Below are 19,179 nucleotides of genomic sequence, written 5' to 3'. Positions count from 1 at the left end.
TCTTCCGAGTGCTGACCCTTATAGAAAATGCCATAAACCCTTTGAAGACGGAAGGTCTCTGAACTTTTTGCTGATTGTTTCCTATGAAGGATGGTATGTCTAGCATCCCTGTGAATTTTGTTCAGTGTTGACTCAGAGGAAGTCAACTGAATCACTAATGTTTTTCCATGCAGTTCCTAGTTATATGATCATGTAGTTTCACCCATCCCTGTTAAGGTCCTATTTCATAAGGAAACAGTGAAAAGTGCTACAACTGCTCAAATGTCTGTTTTTTTAAGCATTATATTAAACCAGTGACACACAGGAAACTCTGTCTCTGTGTTTCTATTCACTCCAAGCAACAGTTTTCATTATTTCTTCTCATTTTCCCTGATTATGCTGGTTATTCTCTTAGTCATGAAAGCAGTTCCAGAGATGGGAGGGTTGTGTTGCTTGTGTTTTAACATATGGTACTACTTCAATCAAAGTCCAGTTCCACTCCAAAAACTGGGGAGAATTCTTATCCAGTAAATCTGCTCCTTCTGTGACACCAGGAATGATATTCAGCTAATTTTTGAGGAGTTTAGGCTGGGTTTAAGTTACTTGTTTCGGAAAATCAATAGCAGAAACACCAACATGCTCTAAATCTAGTTCAAGGCATGTGGAATTATTTCTGTGATGTGGTTCAAGTTGAAAAAGCAGAAATATGCAAATGCTTCATAAAAGGGAAGATCACAGAATCACAGAATTTAAGGGTTGGAATGGACCTCACAGATCATCTAGTCCCAAACCCCCCATGCCATGGAAAGGGACACCTCCTCACTAGATCAGGTTGCTCAAGGCTTCATCCAGCCTGGTCTTGCACACCGCCAGGCTCAGGGCACAGTCTTGTTGAACTTTATTAATGGAGAACAGATAAAGTACACAACCGAGCTACACCACACAAAGGTAAATTTACTGAACAAACAGTTAATTTAACAATCACTGGCAGACTTGGGGATTTGTCTGTTTTATTTGCAATCTGTCCACAGCTGGCAAAGAGATTCACAAAACAGACAAGCATGGCATACATTTAACTGATGCTCTTCAGACAAAGCACACTGACAACCTGGGGTATTTTCAGGTGTAAATTTTGGCTTTTCTTGGTGACCAGTGATAGCCATTTCACATAAGTTACCTTGTGTTTTCTGTTCAGATTGTTGTAGAGAATTCGAAAATGTTTCCTTGTGTAGCTGCTCCGATAAGCTCCACCAAGGAGGTACTCTATCACTAGTCCAATATCAATCAGCGATATCTTGTAATCCAGAGAAAGGGTATTCTGAAACACCAAATGTCACAAACATTTCATGATGCCATTATATGCAACATTCAACCATGCCAGAGCCCTGCTGTTGTAAGGTAGAATCTGAAGAAATGTGCAACTGAGAACTCCTGCATCTGTTAGGAAAATTGACACATTCATTAGACATATGGAACTACCCTAGGAGGGAGAACACAGACACATCCACATTTTCTGCCTGAAAAATGTGATGCCTACATTTCTCTGCACCCATATTGCATAGGGACAATTGCAAAGTTCACAAGACCAGCTGCATTCAACAGCTGTTCTTCACAACGGTCATCATTTGGTGATTGCTGTGAAGCACAGTTGTTCTTCACAACAATCACCAAATGATAAATATCATCTTCTCCTAACAAGAAAAAACTAGCATGGTATGATTTGCTCATTAAGTTTGTTCATTAATTAAGTATGAAGAAGTAGCTGAAGCATGTATTTAATGTTGCAGAGTAATTCCTGGAGACTGGAAATCTCTTGTAGAGGCTCAAGACTATCTTGATAACTAGAACAGCAGCTGTACGTGCATTAGCTCTACCTTCTGAGTCTTTCACCACTTCTGTTTTAAGCACCATTATCCAGCTTACCTCTACTGTCCTTCCAAGATCCAAGGTTTGTGACAAATTCTCTGAAGAACAGGTATCTTTCATGCAGATTTTAGAAATCATTGGTAGAACTGCAACTCTTTGAAGTGAAAAATGGGTCTGTACATAGATGGGATCAGAGATGTTATGTATTCCTAGCAGTGTATGGCTTTCACATAGTGAAAAGCCTTTTTCTTCATTAGACTAAGGGTTTTTTTCCAATACGCTTCAGTAGCAAGCCTCAGTACGATCAGCTAAGGCCACCCAGCCCTGAATAACAAAAGGCACCAACATGCTGAGCACTCTGGGGTAAAAGCATGTCTCACAGAATAGTTTGCCAGCTCTGTCACTGAGAGTCAGGCAACAATTTCTGACTGCCTATACTTGTTGATATTTCTCTGCACTAACACATATTTTATCGTATCAGAGCAGACTGCAGTATATCTGTTTTCAAACCTAGCAGCATCAAAGCTGGTCACACTAATGCTGAAAATATTATGAAATACATGATCACATCACTCTGGTGACTGTCCCACCTACTGTGTCACTGTATTTACTTAGGCTGCAACTGCACAAACCATTCACAAAGCACTTAAGCATACTTACAAAACCTCAGGTGAAAAAGGCTTTTCAGCATTTAGACCTGTTTCCAGGTCCCAAGTGAGTTTAGCTCACACAATGGCATAGAAAGTTTTGAAATTTGCAGACATTTTTTACATAAATTCCATTATTACATTTCAAATGCCAAAAGCTTCTCTTTAAATCACACCTTGCATTTTCCCATAGTGTCCTGAGATATAAACAGGGCATGGGTTTTAGGAGAGGGATAATATGAAAGAGCAAATCACTTCAGTACCTGTGAGGAAGACAGATTCCTCAACTTGGAAAAATTCAGTATTGTTTCAACACTGAGATCTTCCACATCTATCACATAAATAGACCTTGAATATGTTCATCAGTATGGGAAAATACAGAAAGTATTTTGCTACAGAGACCAGACCGTACCTCTGTCTAAAGAACCATAAATGGGATTGACATGAAAGGCACTCACAATAACAAAATCATACCACAAATCCAACAGAACTCTACAAACAGTCAGACAACATTTTATTTTATCTTAGCATTCATTCCCTGGAAATAATTAGCCAATTAATCTAGTTTAGGATATATGAATCTCCTGCAGTGAAGACTAGATGCATAAAGAACAGCTCATCCCTTCCTTGCAAAGCAGTGCTGCAAGGTACAGTAGATAACAAACATGAAATAAATTAACAATGTAGCTAAATAACAAGGCTGCCACTAAATTACTAAGGGAGCTAGTGATCCATGCAGTAGACATTCACTGCCAAATTCTGTTCTCCTAGGCAATACAGCATATTAAAACAGTATCTTGTCACAGTATTTTTTTTCACTGCTCAACAAGGAAAGCTTATTTTAGCTTCAGAAAACCTTAAAGATATAACTATTGCACTAATTCACTAAGTCCTTTGTACAATCACGTCATAATGTAACTTTAGTAATTTGAAAAAGAGAGTCTGATCTACATGAACTGCTTGGCTTTGAAATTAAGGGTCCCTTGGGACACTCAGTAATAGTATGCTATTTAATTGCTTAGGGAGATCAGCGGGGTGAAGATAAAACCATTTAGCAGATATAGGACTGTAGTAATAAACCCATCACTTCTAGTCCTGAAATTCTGCTGTATTATCTAATAGCAGTGTGCCAGCGGACACTGAAGGTCTACGCTACCATTTTTGCTCGGCAGTCTCTCCTATGTCTATTACCTGTTTCACATCACGAACTAGGTGATGCAAAAGTAGATTCGATGGTCCTTGTTTCTGTGGTGTGAAAAGAAAAGACAGTAAACAGCCATGTCATTCTGCATTAGAAAATCTATACAGTAAAAGAAAGCAGCTAAAAAAATCTTCAGAATAAGCCACTGTGGTCCAAACTCTCCCCACTTAAAATCTATCCACAAACCTCTTTGAAAACATTTCAACACCAATCTGCAACACCTGCTATCTTAAATCCTGACATATTCCGGAAAGAAGTTGGTATAGCTTTCATTGAACAACCTATAATTTTCCACAAGATAAGCATGTATCACATACTGGATTAAAATCTGAACATCTTTCTCAGGAGCTTTAAGTGAGTACTCAGTCTGGTTCATGACGGTGAATCAAAAATAACTAGCCAGTGCACCAGTCCAAAAATCTCACATCACAATAAAAAATTATCAAACCCCATTAATTTTCCTACTTTTTTTCAAAAATCCTTCATTAAAAATGTGGACTAATAATCAGATCTCTTAGGGAAAACAGTATTGTTTCCAGCCTTTCTTATCTACATTTGTTCACTGGGATTTCAAATACTCACTGTGTTGTAGAGTTCTTCCAAACGAGATATGGTAAGAAAACAGTGCATGTTCACTCCGTGCTCTATTAACAGCTTCACAAAATCTACACGGTCCATCGCTAAAGCATCCAGCATTGCCTGTTCCAAGGCACCAACCTCCAGATGGACAGAGTTGAAGGAAAAGCTTAGAAAATTATTAACATTGCCGAATAGCTAGTAATTTCTTTACCACAATGACTTGTCTCTACATATATTTAAAATGAACAGTGCAAAAGAAAAATATGCTGGAGGAAGCATCTGTGTAAAAAGTCCAACAGAAAGAGGAAATAAAACTAAGTCTCCATAAACTCATTATTTGTTGAGACTTCTACTTTACAACCACACTGATAATATATTCTCTACCCTCTAATTCACTTCAGAAGCTAACATTTGAAAATGCAGGGGGCAGAGGGATGCCTTTGTTTTTGACATATGACAAAATCTATTTCAAGGCACTGTATTTCAAGATCTCTCTATAGAACTGGAAGCTCTTTAAAGCAGACTTCTTTTCAAATACAAGAGAGAATCTATGTTAGAATAAACTCATAGAAAGCATGAAGCGGCGATCTATCTACAATGGTGTCCAAACGGTGAAAGCATTCTACTTATAGCACTTGCACAGAGCTCAGCAGGGTTTCTACACGCAAAATAGCAAAAGAATTAAACACATGAGGTGTTTAACCCTAACCCTAACCCTAACCCTAATAAATCCATATGAAGTTTTTCTACAGAACACATATGCACAGGAAATGCAGTGGGGTGAGCAGAATGAGGCTGGCACACCAGTGGGGCAGGTGCTAGTGCTAACTTGAAGTTAGTCCATTCCATGTACATATTGATGTTTGACAGAAATTATGTTAAAAGATGACCAATAAATGTTACAGGAGTGTCACATGTAAAAAGAAAACTTATGCACTGATCCTGAATTACTTATGTTTCTTTCAGAAATATCTGAGTCACCGACCATTCCTGTATCAAATTTCCTTGAGCGGCCATTTCTTGAGCTGACAGTGTGTCTGAAGAGGTTTAGACAGCTGTCCGGCGACTACTAGAATGACATTCTTTGGTGTGAAGTAAATTTGAGATTGATTTGACGTTTAAGCAGGAACATAGTTAAGAGCTGGTTACAATCTTTACCTTCTGACCTTCTAGGACTAGAGTTCTAAAAAAGAAATGGCCACAATCTATGTGTAATTGTCCATGTTTCCTTGAAACACTTAAATAGACAGAAATATTTTCAGACTTCACAGACAACCACCTAAAAACTGCTGCTTAAATATGTAACTCAAAATTTGAACACACAACCACAATAACCCTGCAGATGCTGTAGCCTCTGACAATTGCAGATCTGGCAGTCCCTGACAGTCGGAGTGTTACTCCTGTTATTTAAGCAATTAAGTTAAAGGCAAACTTAAAAACTGTGCTTGTATATTTGGGGTATTTTTGTTTGTCAGGGGTTTTCTTTCTTTCTGTAGTTTTTTTCAGTGCAAGAAGAAAACAATCATTATTTAAGGATATTTTTTTAAAGCTTAGTGGAAAGAAAAACTTTCTGGAATGTATGCCATTCTAATTTTAGCTTGGAGAAGCAGCAAAAGATGTGAGGCTTGTTTATTACATGGTTTTTGCATCTTACTTGTAGGGGAGAACATAGTCATCATTTGACAATGGCTTTTCACTCAAAACACTGCTGAACAATTGCATTGAAATAGACATGAACAGGTACACAGACTTTTTTAAACATATCAGAAGAAGAGGAGCGGGAGTAGGGGGACTGTCAGTGGATCTGTAAGACCAGAGGGTGATCAAGATACAAAGGAAACACTTAGAGATAAGACTCCTGCAGACACAGCAAACTATTTGTTATGTCGCTGCTCACTACACAACAGGTTGGAAAAGTCCAATATCAAAGCTGTTCTTTATGGCAGACAAATCTGAGCAACTCTGTCAAACTGAAGTATCAGTAGAAAAGATTGTAGAAGTCACCCATACAGTGGCAAATTGTGAGGAACAGGTTGTATTCACATAAGAGCTCCCAGGGAACCAAAAAACTGCGGAAATCAGCCCCTAACAGCAGCATGGAAGACAGTAGAAAGTAAGTCAGTTGTTGTCCTAGGTTACAATGTACGGGGTAACCCCTGGTATGTATTCTATTATCATCTCCAAAAGCTGTTTGGGCAGGTGGGGGCAGTGATCGTTATCTCCTACTCATTCCTAATGGCTCCCTCGGGGAGCTGTCTCTGTTTAATGGGCTGTCTGGGACCCATGATGCATAGAGTTACATCGTTCCATTGTGAGATGCCTCATCCCATGGGGGGGACTTGAATTTTTTGAGCTATGGTCACTCAAAAATATATACAACTGTCCATTTTTCAAAATTTACATTATAAAGAAGAATACACGTTTGGAACTGGAAAAATTGACCTTGTAAATCTCGGCAGGGAAAACTTAAGAAGTTCTTCTGGGAGCATCAGATATTATGTTTTGAAGAAAATGTTAATTCTTATAACAAATGGGAATAACATGTTGAGGCACAGTTTTATATTTGTCATCTATAAAAATCCTATTACGTACATAAAAACTCACTTAGGGAGTATTATACTTAAATACGGGATTACAGCTGAAAATTTGAAAACCACAATGTATAGGACTGATTTAATTGCTACCATATGTTCTTTGACACATCTACAGTTAATGTAGGTCTAAATCACAGCTTGTCTTGATTGCATCTATTGCTAAGAAAAAACATCTAAAATAATGCCATGTTACCACAGTTAATTTTACCTTTATTTACCTGATGATTTACACTGTGATTTCTGTATTTCTATCTAGGGTGAGAACAATAGATGCAACTAGACTACAATGAGATATCCATAACCACTGATGATTGTCAACACAGCCTTGAAGAATACATATCCAAAGGGCAACTGAAACTACTTAGAAAAGCTCACAGCAAAGGAGGAATGTTAGATATCATCTCTTCTCGAGAAACAAGTGTGATCTGATGCACTCCGCAGCTGAATATTTCACAATTTTAAGAATAATTCCTCTCCAAAATTGTAGATGATTACAGAAAACTGACTCCAGTCATCAAATACTCTGTAATTAAAGCTTGAAAAATTAAAATAATGGAAAATTAGTAATCACAATGAAGTGCAAAGACACCAAGCAAAATGAAAGGTACCTTCCAGTGCTGACCATAAACAAGTATGTGTTTCTTGGCAATATCTAGCCGATTCCAGGCCAATGCCAAATCCAGCTGATCTGAAGCAGACATATTTGTACCTAGAAAACAAGAAAAGGATCTAGCAGTTTCCACATATTGATGCTTTGAGTAAGTCAAAGAGACTGCATGTCAGATGAAAATAGGTCATATTTTTCAATAGGTACCTTTCAAGAGTGCAGTCAGAATTGCCAAATCAATGTCCTGCTGATCTTCTGACTCAGCATCAAAGATGGTTATCTGTTAGAAGTGAAAAAGTATGCTATCTGAGGTGAGGCAGAGAAGTCTGCAGTTATTTCTCCCTAGTAAGGGCTGCAGTAGGTGAAATTATACACATTGCAACACAAACAATGGCAAAAGCCCAGACATGATCTTCCTTTGTTTTAGACAGAAAATGCACCATGTTAGTTTTTAATGCAATGGCATCCCATGCAGACTGGAATCAATCTACTGTATGATGAGTCTATTTCCTTTTGATTAGCCTTTAAAGCTGAGAAATGTAGTAATGCAACATGGTTGATATCAACTCAGTTTTCAACTACAAAACGGGCACTCAAAGTTAAACAAAAAATACTAAAAATGTTCATTTTAGTGATCATTGCTACAACTGTTATTACTCTCCTACTAAATACTTGGTACTCCTTCATATTTGTAAAGTTGTGGCAGACTGGCAAAGTTCTCTGTAACTGGAAAAGATTACATAAAACTCACATTTTTTAAAAGGCTAAAGAGAAAAACTTGGGGAACTACAGGTCAGTCAGTCTCACCTCTGTGCCTAGTAACATCGTGGTGCAGACCCTCCAGGAAATAAGGCACATAGAAAATAAGGAGGTGATTTGTGACAGCAAACATGACTTCATTAAGGGCAAATCATGCCCAACAAGTTGGTGGCCTTCTATGGTATGATTACAGCATTGGTGGATAAAGGAAGAGTGACTGATGTCATCTACCTGAACTTGTGCAAGGCATTTGATACTGTCCTGCACAACATCCTTGTCTCTAAACTGGAGTGGGTGGAGTGGACAGACCACACGGTGGATAAGGAATTGGCTGCATGGTCACACTCAGAGAGTTGCAGTCAATGGCTTAATGTCCCAGGGGAGACCAGTGAAGGGTACCCTGAAGGCCAATTCTTCTCTGAGGAAAACAAATGAGATCTGATGCACTCTGCAGCTGAATATTTCACAATTTTAAGAATAATGCCTCTCCAAATTCATAGATGATTACAGAAGACTAACTCCAGCCATCAAACTATTCTGTAATTAACGGGACCAGGATTATTTAAGATGCTTTTTGGGTACATGGACACTGGGACTGAATGCGCACACAGCAAGTTTGTGGATGATACCAAGCTGAGTGGTGTTGATAGTCTAGAGAGAAGGAATACCATCCAGAGGGACCTTGACAGGCTTGAGAGGTGGGCCTAGGCAGACCTCATGAAGTTCAACAAGGCCAAGCACAAAGACCTGTACCTGGGTCAGGATGATGCCAAGAACAAATATAGATAGGGCAGAGAAATGACTAATAACAATCCTGGAGTGCAGGACTTCAGGGTGTTGGTGGAAGAAAAGTTCAACATGAGCTGTCAGTGTTCACTGGCAGCCCAGAAAGCCAACTGTATCTTGGGCTGCATCAAAAGTAGCGTGGCCAGTAGGTCAAGGTCACTAGTGGTGTTCCCAAGGGCTCAGTATTGGGTTCAGTCCTGTTCAATATCTTTATTGATTACGTGGGTGTGGGGGTTGACTGTAACTAGCAAACAATAAAGGATCAGTAAATTTGTGGATGACACCAAGCTGAGTGGGAGTGTTGATCTGCTGGAGGGTACAAAGGCTCTGTAGAGGGATCTGGACAGGGTAGATAGATGCGCCAAGGCCAATGATATGAGGTTCAACAGGACCAAGTGCTACACTTTGGGCACAAGAACTCCATGCAGTACTAAATGTGGGGAATAGCTGGAAAGCTGCCCAGCAGAAAAGGACCTGGGGATGCTGGTCAACAGCCAGCTGAACATGAGCCAGCAGTGTGCTCATGTGGCCAAGAAGGCCAATAGCACTCTGGCTTGTGTCAGAAACAGTGTGGCCAGCAGGACCAGGTAAGTGATTGCCCCTCTGTAGTCAGCACTGGTGAGGTCACACCTCAAGTAGTGTGTCCATTTCTGGGCCCCTCAATTCAGGAAGGCCATTGCGGTGTTGAAGCAAGTCCAGAGACGTGCAACAAAGTTGATGAAGTGTCTGGAGGGTAAGTCCTAAGAGGAGCAGCTGAGGGAGTTTGGATTGCTCAGCCTGGAGAAGAGGAGGCTCAGAGGTAACCCAATCACTCTATACATTTACCTGAAATAAGGTTGTAGGCAGGTGGGGTTGGCCTCTTTCCTCAGTGACACAAGGAGAGGACAGTCTCAAGTTGCATCAAAGAAGATTCAAGTTGGACATTAGTAGGAATTTTTTCACAGAAACGGTGATTAAACATTGGAATGGACTGCGCAGGGTAGTGGTGGAGTCACTGTCCCTGGAGATGTTCAAGGAAAGACTGGATGTGGCACCTAGTGCCCATCATCTAGCTGATGTAGTGTTCAGTCAAAGGTTGGACTTAATGATCTCAGAGGTCTTTCCCAACCTAATCGCTTATGTGATTCTGTCCCTATACTCTGCCCTGCTGAGACCCCATCTGGAGTGCTGCATACAGCTCTGGGTTCCCCAGCATAAGAATGATGTGCAGCCTGCTTGAGCATGTCCAGAGGACGGCCACAAAGATGATCAGATGACTGGCGCATGTCTCCTTTGAAGACAGGCTGAGAGATTTGGTATTGTTTAGCCTAGAGAAGACAAGGCTCCAGGGAGACCTTACAGCAGCCTTCCACTACCTAAATGGGGCCTCCAGGAAAGATGGGGAGGGATTCTTTATCAAGGAGTGTAGGGATGGGATGAGGGGTAACAGTTAAGTAAACAGTTGGAACAAATCACGCAGAGAAGTTGTGGATGTCCCATCCCTGAAGGTTCTTGACTGTGAAGGGGGTGAGGCACTAGAACAGGTTGCCCTGAAAAGTTATGAATGTCCCGTTCCTGGAGATGTTCAAGGCCAGACTGGATGGAGCTTTGAGCAGCCTGGTCAAGTATCAAGTATCTCTGCCTATAGCAGGGGGATTGAAACTAGATGAACTTTAAGGTCACTTCCAACCCAAAGCATTCTATGGTTCTGTGATTCTCCTTGCAAATGAGCACTTGAGCTGCTAAACATGCCATACCAACAAACCTCAAAAGTACATCTCATTACTCAGACACAAGTTCTAACACAATTCTGCTTTAAGCAGAAAAATGGAATTAAACCTTTCTAAACTACAAACAAGACTCTACAAGTAGGAATTACTTGATCTTTCTTATGAAAACAAAGTCATTTCATAAGCAATGACTGAAACTTGAGAATTTAAATAAACAGGCTCTGTAGAGCTACTCAATAGAGAAATTGGCACAGACATGCATATCTTTATATTAGAGATAACACCTATGCCCACACCAACACATCACAAAAAGAACAGAAAAGGAAACAGCAAATGAAGACATCCTCTGAAATTAAAGAGACTGAACCCCACTCACGGACTCTCTGTGCTCCATGCATTCCATCAAAACATGAAATAGATGACTGGACTCCTTTTGCCCCAAACTAAATGTGTTTTGAATCATCACCAAGACCTTCTCCTTCACCTGAGGGCACAGATCCCTGGAAAACAGAACATACAAGCAAGAACAATTATGTTTAACTACTTCTTACCAGTCCAAATAACACTTCAGAAAAAATGAAACTTGTACTACACAGAGACATATGAGAAATCTCTTCTATTTCTACTTCTCTGTTGACTTAGTCCTTCCTTCTTTCAACAAAATTAAGCAAAGCCATCCCATAACCTAAGTTATTATTCATATAGGCATTAGTTCTCACATACATATTTACAACTAGAAATAGAACACATGAGTAAGTTAACAATTCTCAAAGGACTGTCTGCGAACCAAAGCCACTCTATCACTCCCCTCTGCAAATAGACAGGGGAGTGAAAATATAGCAAAAGGTTCATGAGCTGAGATAAGGACAGGGAGAGATCACTCACAGAATACCATCACAGGCAAAACAGACTCAGCTAGGGGAACTTAAGTGATTTTATTACTAACAAGATCAGAGCAGGATAATGAGAAAATAAAATAGACCTTTAAAAAAAATGTTCTCCTACCCTTCCCTCCTTCTCAAGTCTACCTCCTCCTCTCTCCCAGTGGCACAGGGAGCAGGGGCTACAGTCAGTTCATCATATGTTGTTTCTGCCACTGCTTTCAGGGAGAGGAGTCCTTCCCCAGCGCAGGGGTCCCTCCCATGGGAGACAGCTCTCCACGAACTCCAATGCGAGTCCTTCTCACAGGTGGCAGTTCTCCACAAACTACTCCAGCATGGTTCATTCTCCATAGGGTGCAGTCTAGTCCCTCAGGAACAGCCTGCTCCTGTGCTGGTCCCCCCATGGGATTACAAGTCCTAACAGGAAACCTGCTCTGGTATGAGTCTCCTCTCTCCAAGGGTCCGCAGGTCTCTGCCAGGAGCTTGCTCCAACATGTGCTTCCCATAGGTTTACAGCTTTCTTTCAGGCTTCCACCTGCTCCAGCAGTACTATCACTGATCAGCTCATCCTTGGCACAGTGGCAGGTCCATATGGAGCTGTTGGCATTGGCCCTGCTGGTCATGAGGAAGCTTCTAACAGCTTCTCACGGAAGCCACCCCTGTAGCCCCTCTGCTACCAAACGTTGGCCATGCAAACCCAATACAATTGGCTATATAAATATAAATATTTAGTCCAAGTTTGGATGCAAAATTTTCATCAAGGTAGGTTCAACAGAGCCTGCAGCTGAGGCTGCACTGGCAGTGACAAAAAGAGAGTTACACCTAGAAGAGGACAACAAATCTGGGTAAACCAGATCTTTGGTAAACCAAAGCCAAAGATGAGGAACTTTAGTCCTTCTCCCGCTGCAGCCTGAGGCTCCTACAGCAAATAACCCCACCTCCAGTCACAAAAGCTTTGTGCAAGCCAAATCCAAGCCCACATACAGAATACTGATGGCAAAAGAAACTCAAAATAGATAGATGAAGTTTTCCCTCTTCAAAAAAAGCCATAAAAAATTTGGCAAAATAATGATTTCAGCAATAGTTTGAGGCAGGGAAGGCAGAAACTCCACTTTCACTTCACAGAAGTAAAAGCTGGCAAAAGACCATGGTGGTGCCATTACTAGAAGCAATAGAAACTATCTTCGCAGCCTTGAGACAGGTGTTTTCAGGTCCATGCCAATATAACAGATCAAGGAGGAGGATCATTATGCTCACCCTGTATCACGCATGTGTTTATGGGTAAATGCCAGTACATCTGCAGCTCTGCCAGTGCCCTCATAGACCACCACTGGGACAGCTGGGCTGGACCTCACGTACTCCCATACCATTTGGATCACTCTGGGGCCTCCTTCCAACACCAGCCCAACTATGGGTACACCTTGGTCCATTCCTGTTTCAAAACAAACCTAATCAGTTACAAATATCTCAGTAACACACGTAAGTATCAGAACATCTGGTAAATAAATACTCATGAAGGAGTCTCACATGGTTCAATGAAGAGGAAATCAGGCCTTCACCATCTCTAATTTGGCTTCATTTCTTAAGACTTTCACAGAAATCTGAGACCAGATCAAGAAGATCAAGAAAAACTGATATAACTGTAAGCAGCCCTAGAACTGGAAAAAAAACCCATCCTTTGGAATATCCCTCTGCCCTTTACAACAGCTGTCACATGCAAGGATGTTTGAAACGTGTTCAATAGCCATTTGTTTACCTACACATATAGAAAAGTAATCAAGTACTTCTTCACAGACTCCCCAGTTTTGCAGCAAGAGGGTGGGTCTTTTAAAAAACAAATAAATTTCAAATTCATTGCAACAGAAATGAAGACACAACAGAAAGTCTGACTTGGAAAAACTCATCGTAAGAATATATATAATAGGCCAAGTAAGAAGCTCTATATATGTACTTCTTAAAAATTGGGTAAGTTTCTAGTTTTGTAGATTCTATAATGTGAGCAGATAAAGGAAGCAAGGATTCAACATCATAACTGCTAATACCTTTTTAACATACCTCAAGATTTGAAAGACTAGGTAAATGTGAACTTCCACAAATAATGTGTACAATCTAGTGCATAACAGGGAATATTTGTCTATGTAATAAATATTCAACTCATGATTTCTATAACATAATTCAGTTACTCTATATGCTAATGGTGGAAGTTATGCAATCTGACAGTGGCAACCAGACATTTTTTCTGTATCAGAGAGGTCACAAGTTTGCAATAGAGAAGAATGATGAAGACAAAAGAAGTGGACAGAGAAAAAAGGATTTGAATTCCACTGAATGTGACAAGTTTTTCACCTAGCAAAATGCTGGGAAAATATCTAGTGCTGATAGACAGACCACACAAAAATGCAAAGTGAGCAAGCTCAATACTTACTGAGAAACCAAGTGCATAATGCTTTACAAAAATGCTGTTCTTTACATTTTCCTGATGTTCACAGTTCACAAGACACGTGCAATTAACAATGTTTGACCTCAGTGAAATCTACAGCAAATTAGGATGTACAACATGTAACAGGAAATATCAAGTACCTCCACAGCTTTTAGGATAGGTTTTCCTGTCATAAAGCTGACCACAGTGGTACTCACTTCTGTGTATTTTTTGAAGTGATATGTACTTCTCCAAATTCCTCCTGAGCATCATTTCATTCCCATATTTGCCTACTGTCCCATCATCTGCCATTAGGAAATGAGAATGCATGCTGTTGAGCGTACTCAGCTTGCTGAGTGGGTTACCAAGAGTCTGGTACAGGCAAACTACCTGAGAAAACCAAGATAAAAAGATCCTCAAAGAAACCAACAAAATACCACCATTTATGTTGTCTCACTTATATGTATTTATTCATCATACTGTGATTGTCTGAAATCCTCCATCAAGCTTTCTGCTGCTCTACTCAAACATTTGATCCTTCTCATTTGTTTCTTGACAGCAACAAAACCACAATTAATACCACAGAAAGCATTTGTGCTTAGGCTTGCAGTCCTTAGAGTCACTGTCTGACTTTCTTTGCAACAGCTGAAACATGACAGTTTCCCTGGGTTGTATTCCCATTAAAAACATGTGAGTTAATATTTATCAGGAATAATTTCACCTTACTTCTCAAGTGCTCTTAGACAGTCAAGTAGACTGTGCCCCTGCATTGGCACTCACATAAAAGTATAGTTTATGAATAAAAATCATACATATTAATAGCCTATTTGTGTATGTCACTAATAGATACCTGATGGGTCATTCTGAATCTTAATACAGAAATACATAATTTGCAACCACAAATGAGTTGCCTAATTAATTACAAAATATAAAAAAAAGAAATGGTAATTTCCTGTAAGAAGAGAAGTATTTTAAAACCATTTATATACAAAAAGCAAAATACACAGCCTAAACATGCCACAGAATTCTACTGCTGAGTAAAATCTAAGCTTCTATTACTGAGGAAATATATCAAACCAGTAGAAATGATGAATCAAGAAAAAAATCAAGTATGCAAGAAAGTGCTAACATCCTACAAATATGAAGCCTTATATTATTAAAATGCATTTAACTCACATCTTTTCCAATGAGATCCCTCTGGTTCTCAATGATACCCCATGGAGGAATCCCAATAGCACAGATCTTTCTCAGGTGTGGTGAGGCACAGCCTTTCAGTGCATCCCCTACATGTCTGGACACTCCTAAACAGATAATCAAATCACAGTTTTTCTTCTATATTTTGAGAACTGCTACAGGACATCAAGAAATGGTTTCCCATCACTTAGTTTATTCTTTGGTTATGTTTTAACCAAAACCGAAACATCCCACCCACCTTGTATATTTGATGTACACTGCAGGAATCAAAAGGTGCACGGATGGAATGCACCATTGCTTCAAATTCAGCACATATTTCTAATTAATAATACTCTCATATGTTGCTAATGGTTCTTTCTACATCCACAAAATTAACTTTTTATAGAAATGCATAGGACAGTACTCCTGTAAGATCACCAGATTGAATAACAACTAAAAAAGTAAAACTGTTTCAGTTCCATGGCTTACTGATCTCCTTAGTTTTTGAGAGTACTCTCAAAAGAGAGTTTCAGATATTAATAGGCTAATTAATGGATTATACTAATTCAAAACTTAATTATAAAACACGAGTTAAATTTAAATTTGAAAACTGTTTCAGAAAGACCCATCACAGCCCACAGAACCTGGTTATATACAGTGTTTCTCACTGCATACAGAATACTCTGCTCTTTAATAAAAAAGAGGCATTAAAAATATTCAGAATGCCTGCTTTGAATTATGCATTGTTTCTATAAAAAAAAGCTTCATTTTATTTTCACATATCACCAATTTTAAAACAATTTCACTGTACTTGCCCTAAATGTATATGCTCTTACGCAGAGAAAGAACACCAAAGGAGAACTGAAACAAAGAAAAATAATTACATTACCGCTGTTGATGCCTTCTGTAATTATCCATGCTCCTGTAGTCTCAGCAGCCTTCATCAAACCTTTGCTGAAAACCTGCTTGACCTTTGAGGGAAGCTTGAAATTTTGAATGCCTCCATGAACAGAGATCACAAGCTTTGGCAACTCCATCTGCCATTCTTTAACCATCAGGTGCAACAGCTGATCCAAACTGCTATCATAAGAAACTCTAATATACTGGAAGAAATAATAATGGGTAAAGTAAACATCTTTTAAACACTCCACAAGGAGAAACTGCAACACATTACAAAGTTCTCAGCATTAATGTCTTACACATATTGTGAAGGATTAGACCTGCCACAATACCTATCACTAACATGATCGTTCAAAAATACATCCATGAGCAATAAAAACAACAAAACAGCCTATGATTAATCACAGTGAAGTTGAACATAACAATATCATACAAGCACTTAAATCTGACTTGCTTCTAGATTCCCCTGCCCTCCTAAGACAATTGATCTGATATTCATACAAAACCACTTTTTGCCTTTTTTACGCTGAAATTATAAAAATAAGTTGGACATATAAACACAGTATCTAATACCTTGGCATGGTAAGTGTGGTCTCCATCTTGAAAATTGATTGTACCAAATGCATCCGTTGGACTCATCTTTGTGTGTTTTTGCACAGACCATTCTCCACCATCCCCCTCTGAACCAGTCTGATAAACTGGCCAGCTGCAGTCTACTCCTGGGTGATCTCCAATCAGCCGTCCACAGCAACATCTCACATTAAAAATACAGAAATTATTTTATATCAAACTCACTTGCATACAACTCTAGAGTCTTCAACTCAATAGCCCAAATACCTTTCCTCAGAGAAAGATATTGCAGTTTTCTCTTATGAAATATAATAAACATTAACTCTGTTGAAAAAATCTCAAATATGGCAAAAGGACATTGAATTAAATCATAAATACGTTTTGTTGCATATAGAATCTGTTATCTACCCAAGGAGCACTAATAGCAGTTGGAGGGGTTGGACTAGATAGTCTTCAAAGGACCCTTACAACCCAAACCACGTTGTTCCTCTGTGTGATTCTGTAACAGTTTAAGAGTGCCATACAGCAATTCTGACCTGGGCAATGTAGCTTGGCTTTATTGGTCTTATATGTACCATTTCAGAAGAATATCACAGGCCACCTAGGTTTGCTGTGGATTTTACCACAGGTTATTACAGGTACTTAAGAAAGACCTAGGAGTTACAATCAGTAATGAGACAGAGAATTTCAGGGTGACCTTTATACTAACCCTGGGATGCCACCAAAGTGAATATACCAGACAGACTGAAGTGCAATGTTGATGGAAATAGAGAAACTCAGTTAGCAACTGTAAGAATAAACTGGATTCCAAATTCAATCAGTATTACTGTCATACAGGCTTCAACAGGCTCCAGTCTCTTCTACAGGATTAACTTCAATGTAATTTATAGTGACATCTGACTGACCAGTTTCAGCTTTAGAAGTTTCAGCAGTTAATATACCCTGAGAAACAGAGAAAAATTCTTTACTTTTACACTTCTAAGAAATGAAACAGTCTCCAAGAACCCAAACTCAATGACTGCCTTGGGAATCAGTTGTATTACTTGTGGATTTAAGGGCAGCTTATATGTAAACATCTGCAAAACCCTGAAGATGTACACTCAGAAAGACAGTCTCCAGTGGAGATGAGTGAGAACTAACTGGTAAAAAAGAAACAGACTTTTAAAAAACAACCAATCGAGAAAAAAATCCCAAAACAACCCCAAGGAAATGAAGGAAGCAAGCTGCTTTTGATACCCAGAAACCATGAAATTATGTTTGCACTCCAGTTTGTCAACACAGGCAAATTACATTTGGTTGATGCAACGCTCTGCAAAAGCAGACTGGAGAAGGAAGCCTCCCACACCCTTGGGGACTTAATAACTCAATGAAACATTTGGTGTAGAACTAAAGATTTGTAGAAGACCAGCACTGCAGAAAAGATTGGATTTCTATTGTCACATGTATGATGATGATTATATAGATGTCAGAATGCAATAAGGACTTTAAGAAATGCCAGATTTTTTGTCAAGCTAATTTGACATGGATTAGCTAATCTAAATCACCTACACCTTTTCTGTATCTGAGCCAAATAGCAGGATTTCAGAGAACTCCAGGCACTTGTCAGAAAGAACTCAGGCATACGCTCACAACTGAATCTTGCAAAAATTAAGAAGAAATTATTTATCTCACAGGTGAGAGGTGTGGAGGGTGGAGGCAGGATGGAGGGGAAAGCCTCATAAAGGGTTTTTTATTGCCAAGTAACTCTAGACAGAAGTATTGCACTGGCTGTCTCACTGCATGACTCCACAACCATTTGTACTACGCTAGCGACAGAAGAAACCTCAAAGATTAGCAGAGGAGGCACAAGAGATGCTGAAATAAACTAGTGATCTAGGGACCTTAAAAGCCCCTTTGTAATTTTGCCTCTTCATAGATAAACAGGACAAGCAGGTCAAGGCTCATGAACTAAACAAAAAGTATCCAGTGGAGCACAGATCAGTCACACCAATTCACTTGGAGATATACAATTAAATCACTCGTTCTGAAGACTGTGAGGGATCAACATACAGGGAACATCACCACTGACTTGGTGCTGTCAAATAACATATGGATTCAGAATAGAGACATACCTAAACTAAAAGCATTTCAGAGCAATGTATTTGTAGAGTAGATAGCACAAGGGACACAGATTTGGGTAAAATCTGCGCACAAAGAGCATAAGTTCTTCTTTATGACTCTCTCTCAATATCTCAAAGGAAGGCCCAGAAGAAAGAGATAATTTTGGTTTTATTATTGGTCTTCAGAGGGAAAATTTCTCTATATCTGAGCTATTAGCCCCCATTGCTCCATATTTTTCCTGCTTCCTTTTTGGGTAGACTCCAGGCTAAGAGACAGCAAATGGCAGGAAAAAAAAAAAAAAGATCTTTAGATGAAAGATGAGAAAAAAAATAGATACCCTATTGTACTTTAGTCTTGAAAATACCTTGTGGTCACTGTACTGCTCCTAGAGTGGTCTCACAATAACATG

At 39.4% G+C, this 19,179-nt stretch overlaps 1 protein-coding gene across 1 annotated transcript in view; it reads right to left on the bottom strand.

The window, feature by feature from the left end:
- TRPM6 (transient receptor potential cation channel, subfamily M, member 6) overlaps positions 1 to 19,179 on the bottom strand; it is a gene marked incomplete at its 3' end in the record, with an annotated part of 64,692 nt that overhangs the window by 36,395 nt on the left and 9,118 nt on the right. Inside the window, exons 4-15 of the mRNA XM_009069766.1 lie at positions 16,674 to 16,854; positions 16,090 to 16,303; positions 15,204 to 15,328; positions 14,246 to 14,417; positions 12,866 to 13,040; positions 11,104 to 11,227; positions 7,681 to 7,753; positions 7,475 to 7,575; positions 4,276 to 4,410; positions 3,684 to 3,737; positions 1,157 to 1,297; positions 365 to 387 (exon numbers count right to left, since the gene is read on the bottom strand). Coding sequence (XP_009068014.1) covers positions 365 to 387; positions 1,157 to 1,297; positions 3,684 to 3,737; positions 4,276 to 4,410; positions 7,475 to 7,575; positions 7,681 to 7,753; positions 11,104 to 11,227; positions 12,866 to 13,040; positions 14,246 to 14,417; positions 15,204 to 15,328; positions 16,090 to 16,303; positions 16,674 to 16,854 — 1,518 coding nt within the window. The remainder of the gene's footprint in view (positions 1 to 364; positions 388 to 1,156; positions 1,298 to 3,683; positions 3,738 to 4,275; positions 4,411 to 7,474; positions 7,576 to 7,680; positions 7,754 to 11,103; positions 11,228 to 12,865; positions 13,041 to 14,245; positions 14,418 to 15,203; positions 15,329 to 16,089; positions 16,304 to 16,673; positions 16,855 to 19,179) is intronic.

The sequence above is a fragment of the Acanthisitta chloris genome, unplaced genomic scaffold (genome assembly GCF_000695815.1).
Source record: "Acanthisitta chloris isolate BGI_N310 unplaced genomic scaffold, ASM69581v1 scaffold25462, whole genome shotgun sequence".
NCBI lineage: Eukaryota > Metazoa > Chordata > Aves > Passeriformes > Acanthisittidae > Acanthisitta > Acanthisitta chloris.
Note: the sequence above shows the minus strand (reverse complement) of the source record. Positions and strands in the feature narration are given on the sequence as shown.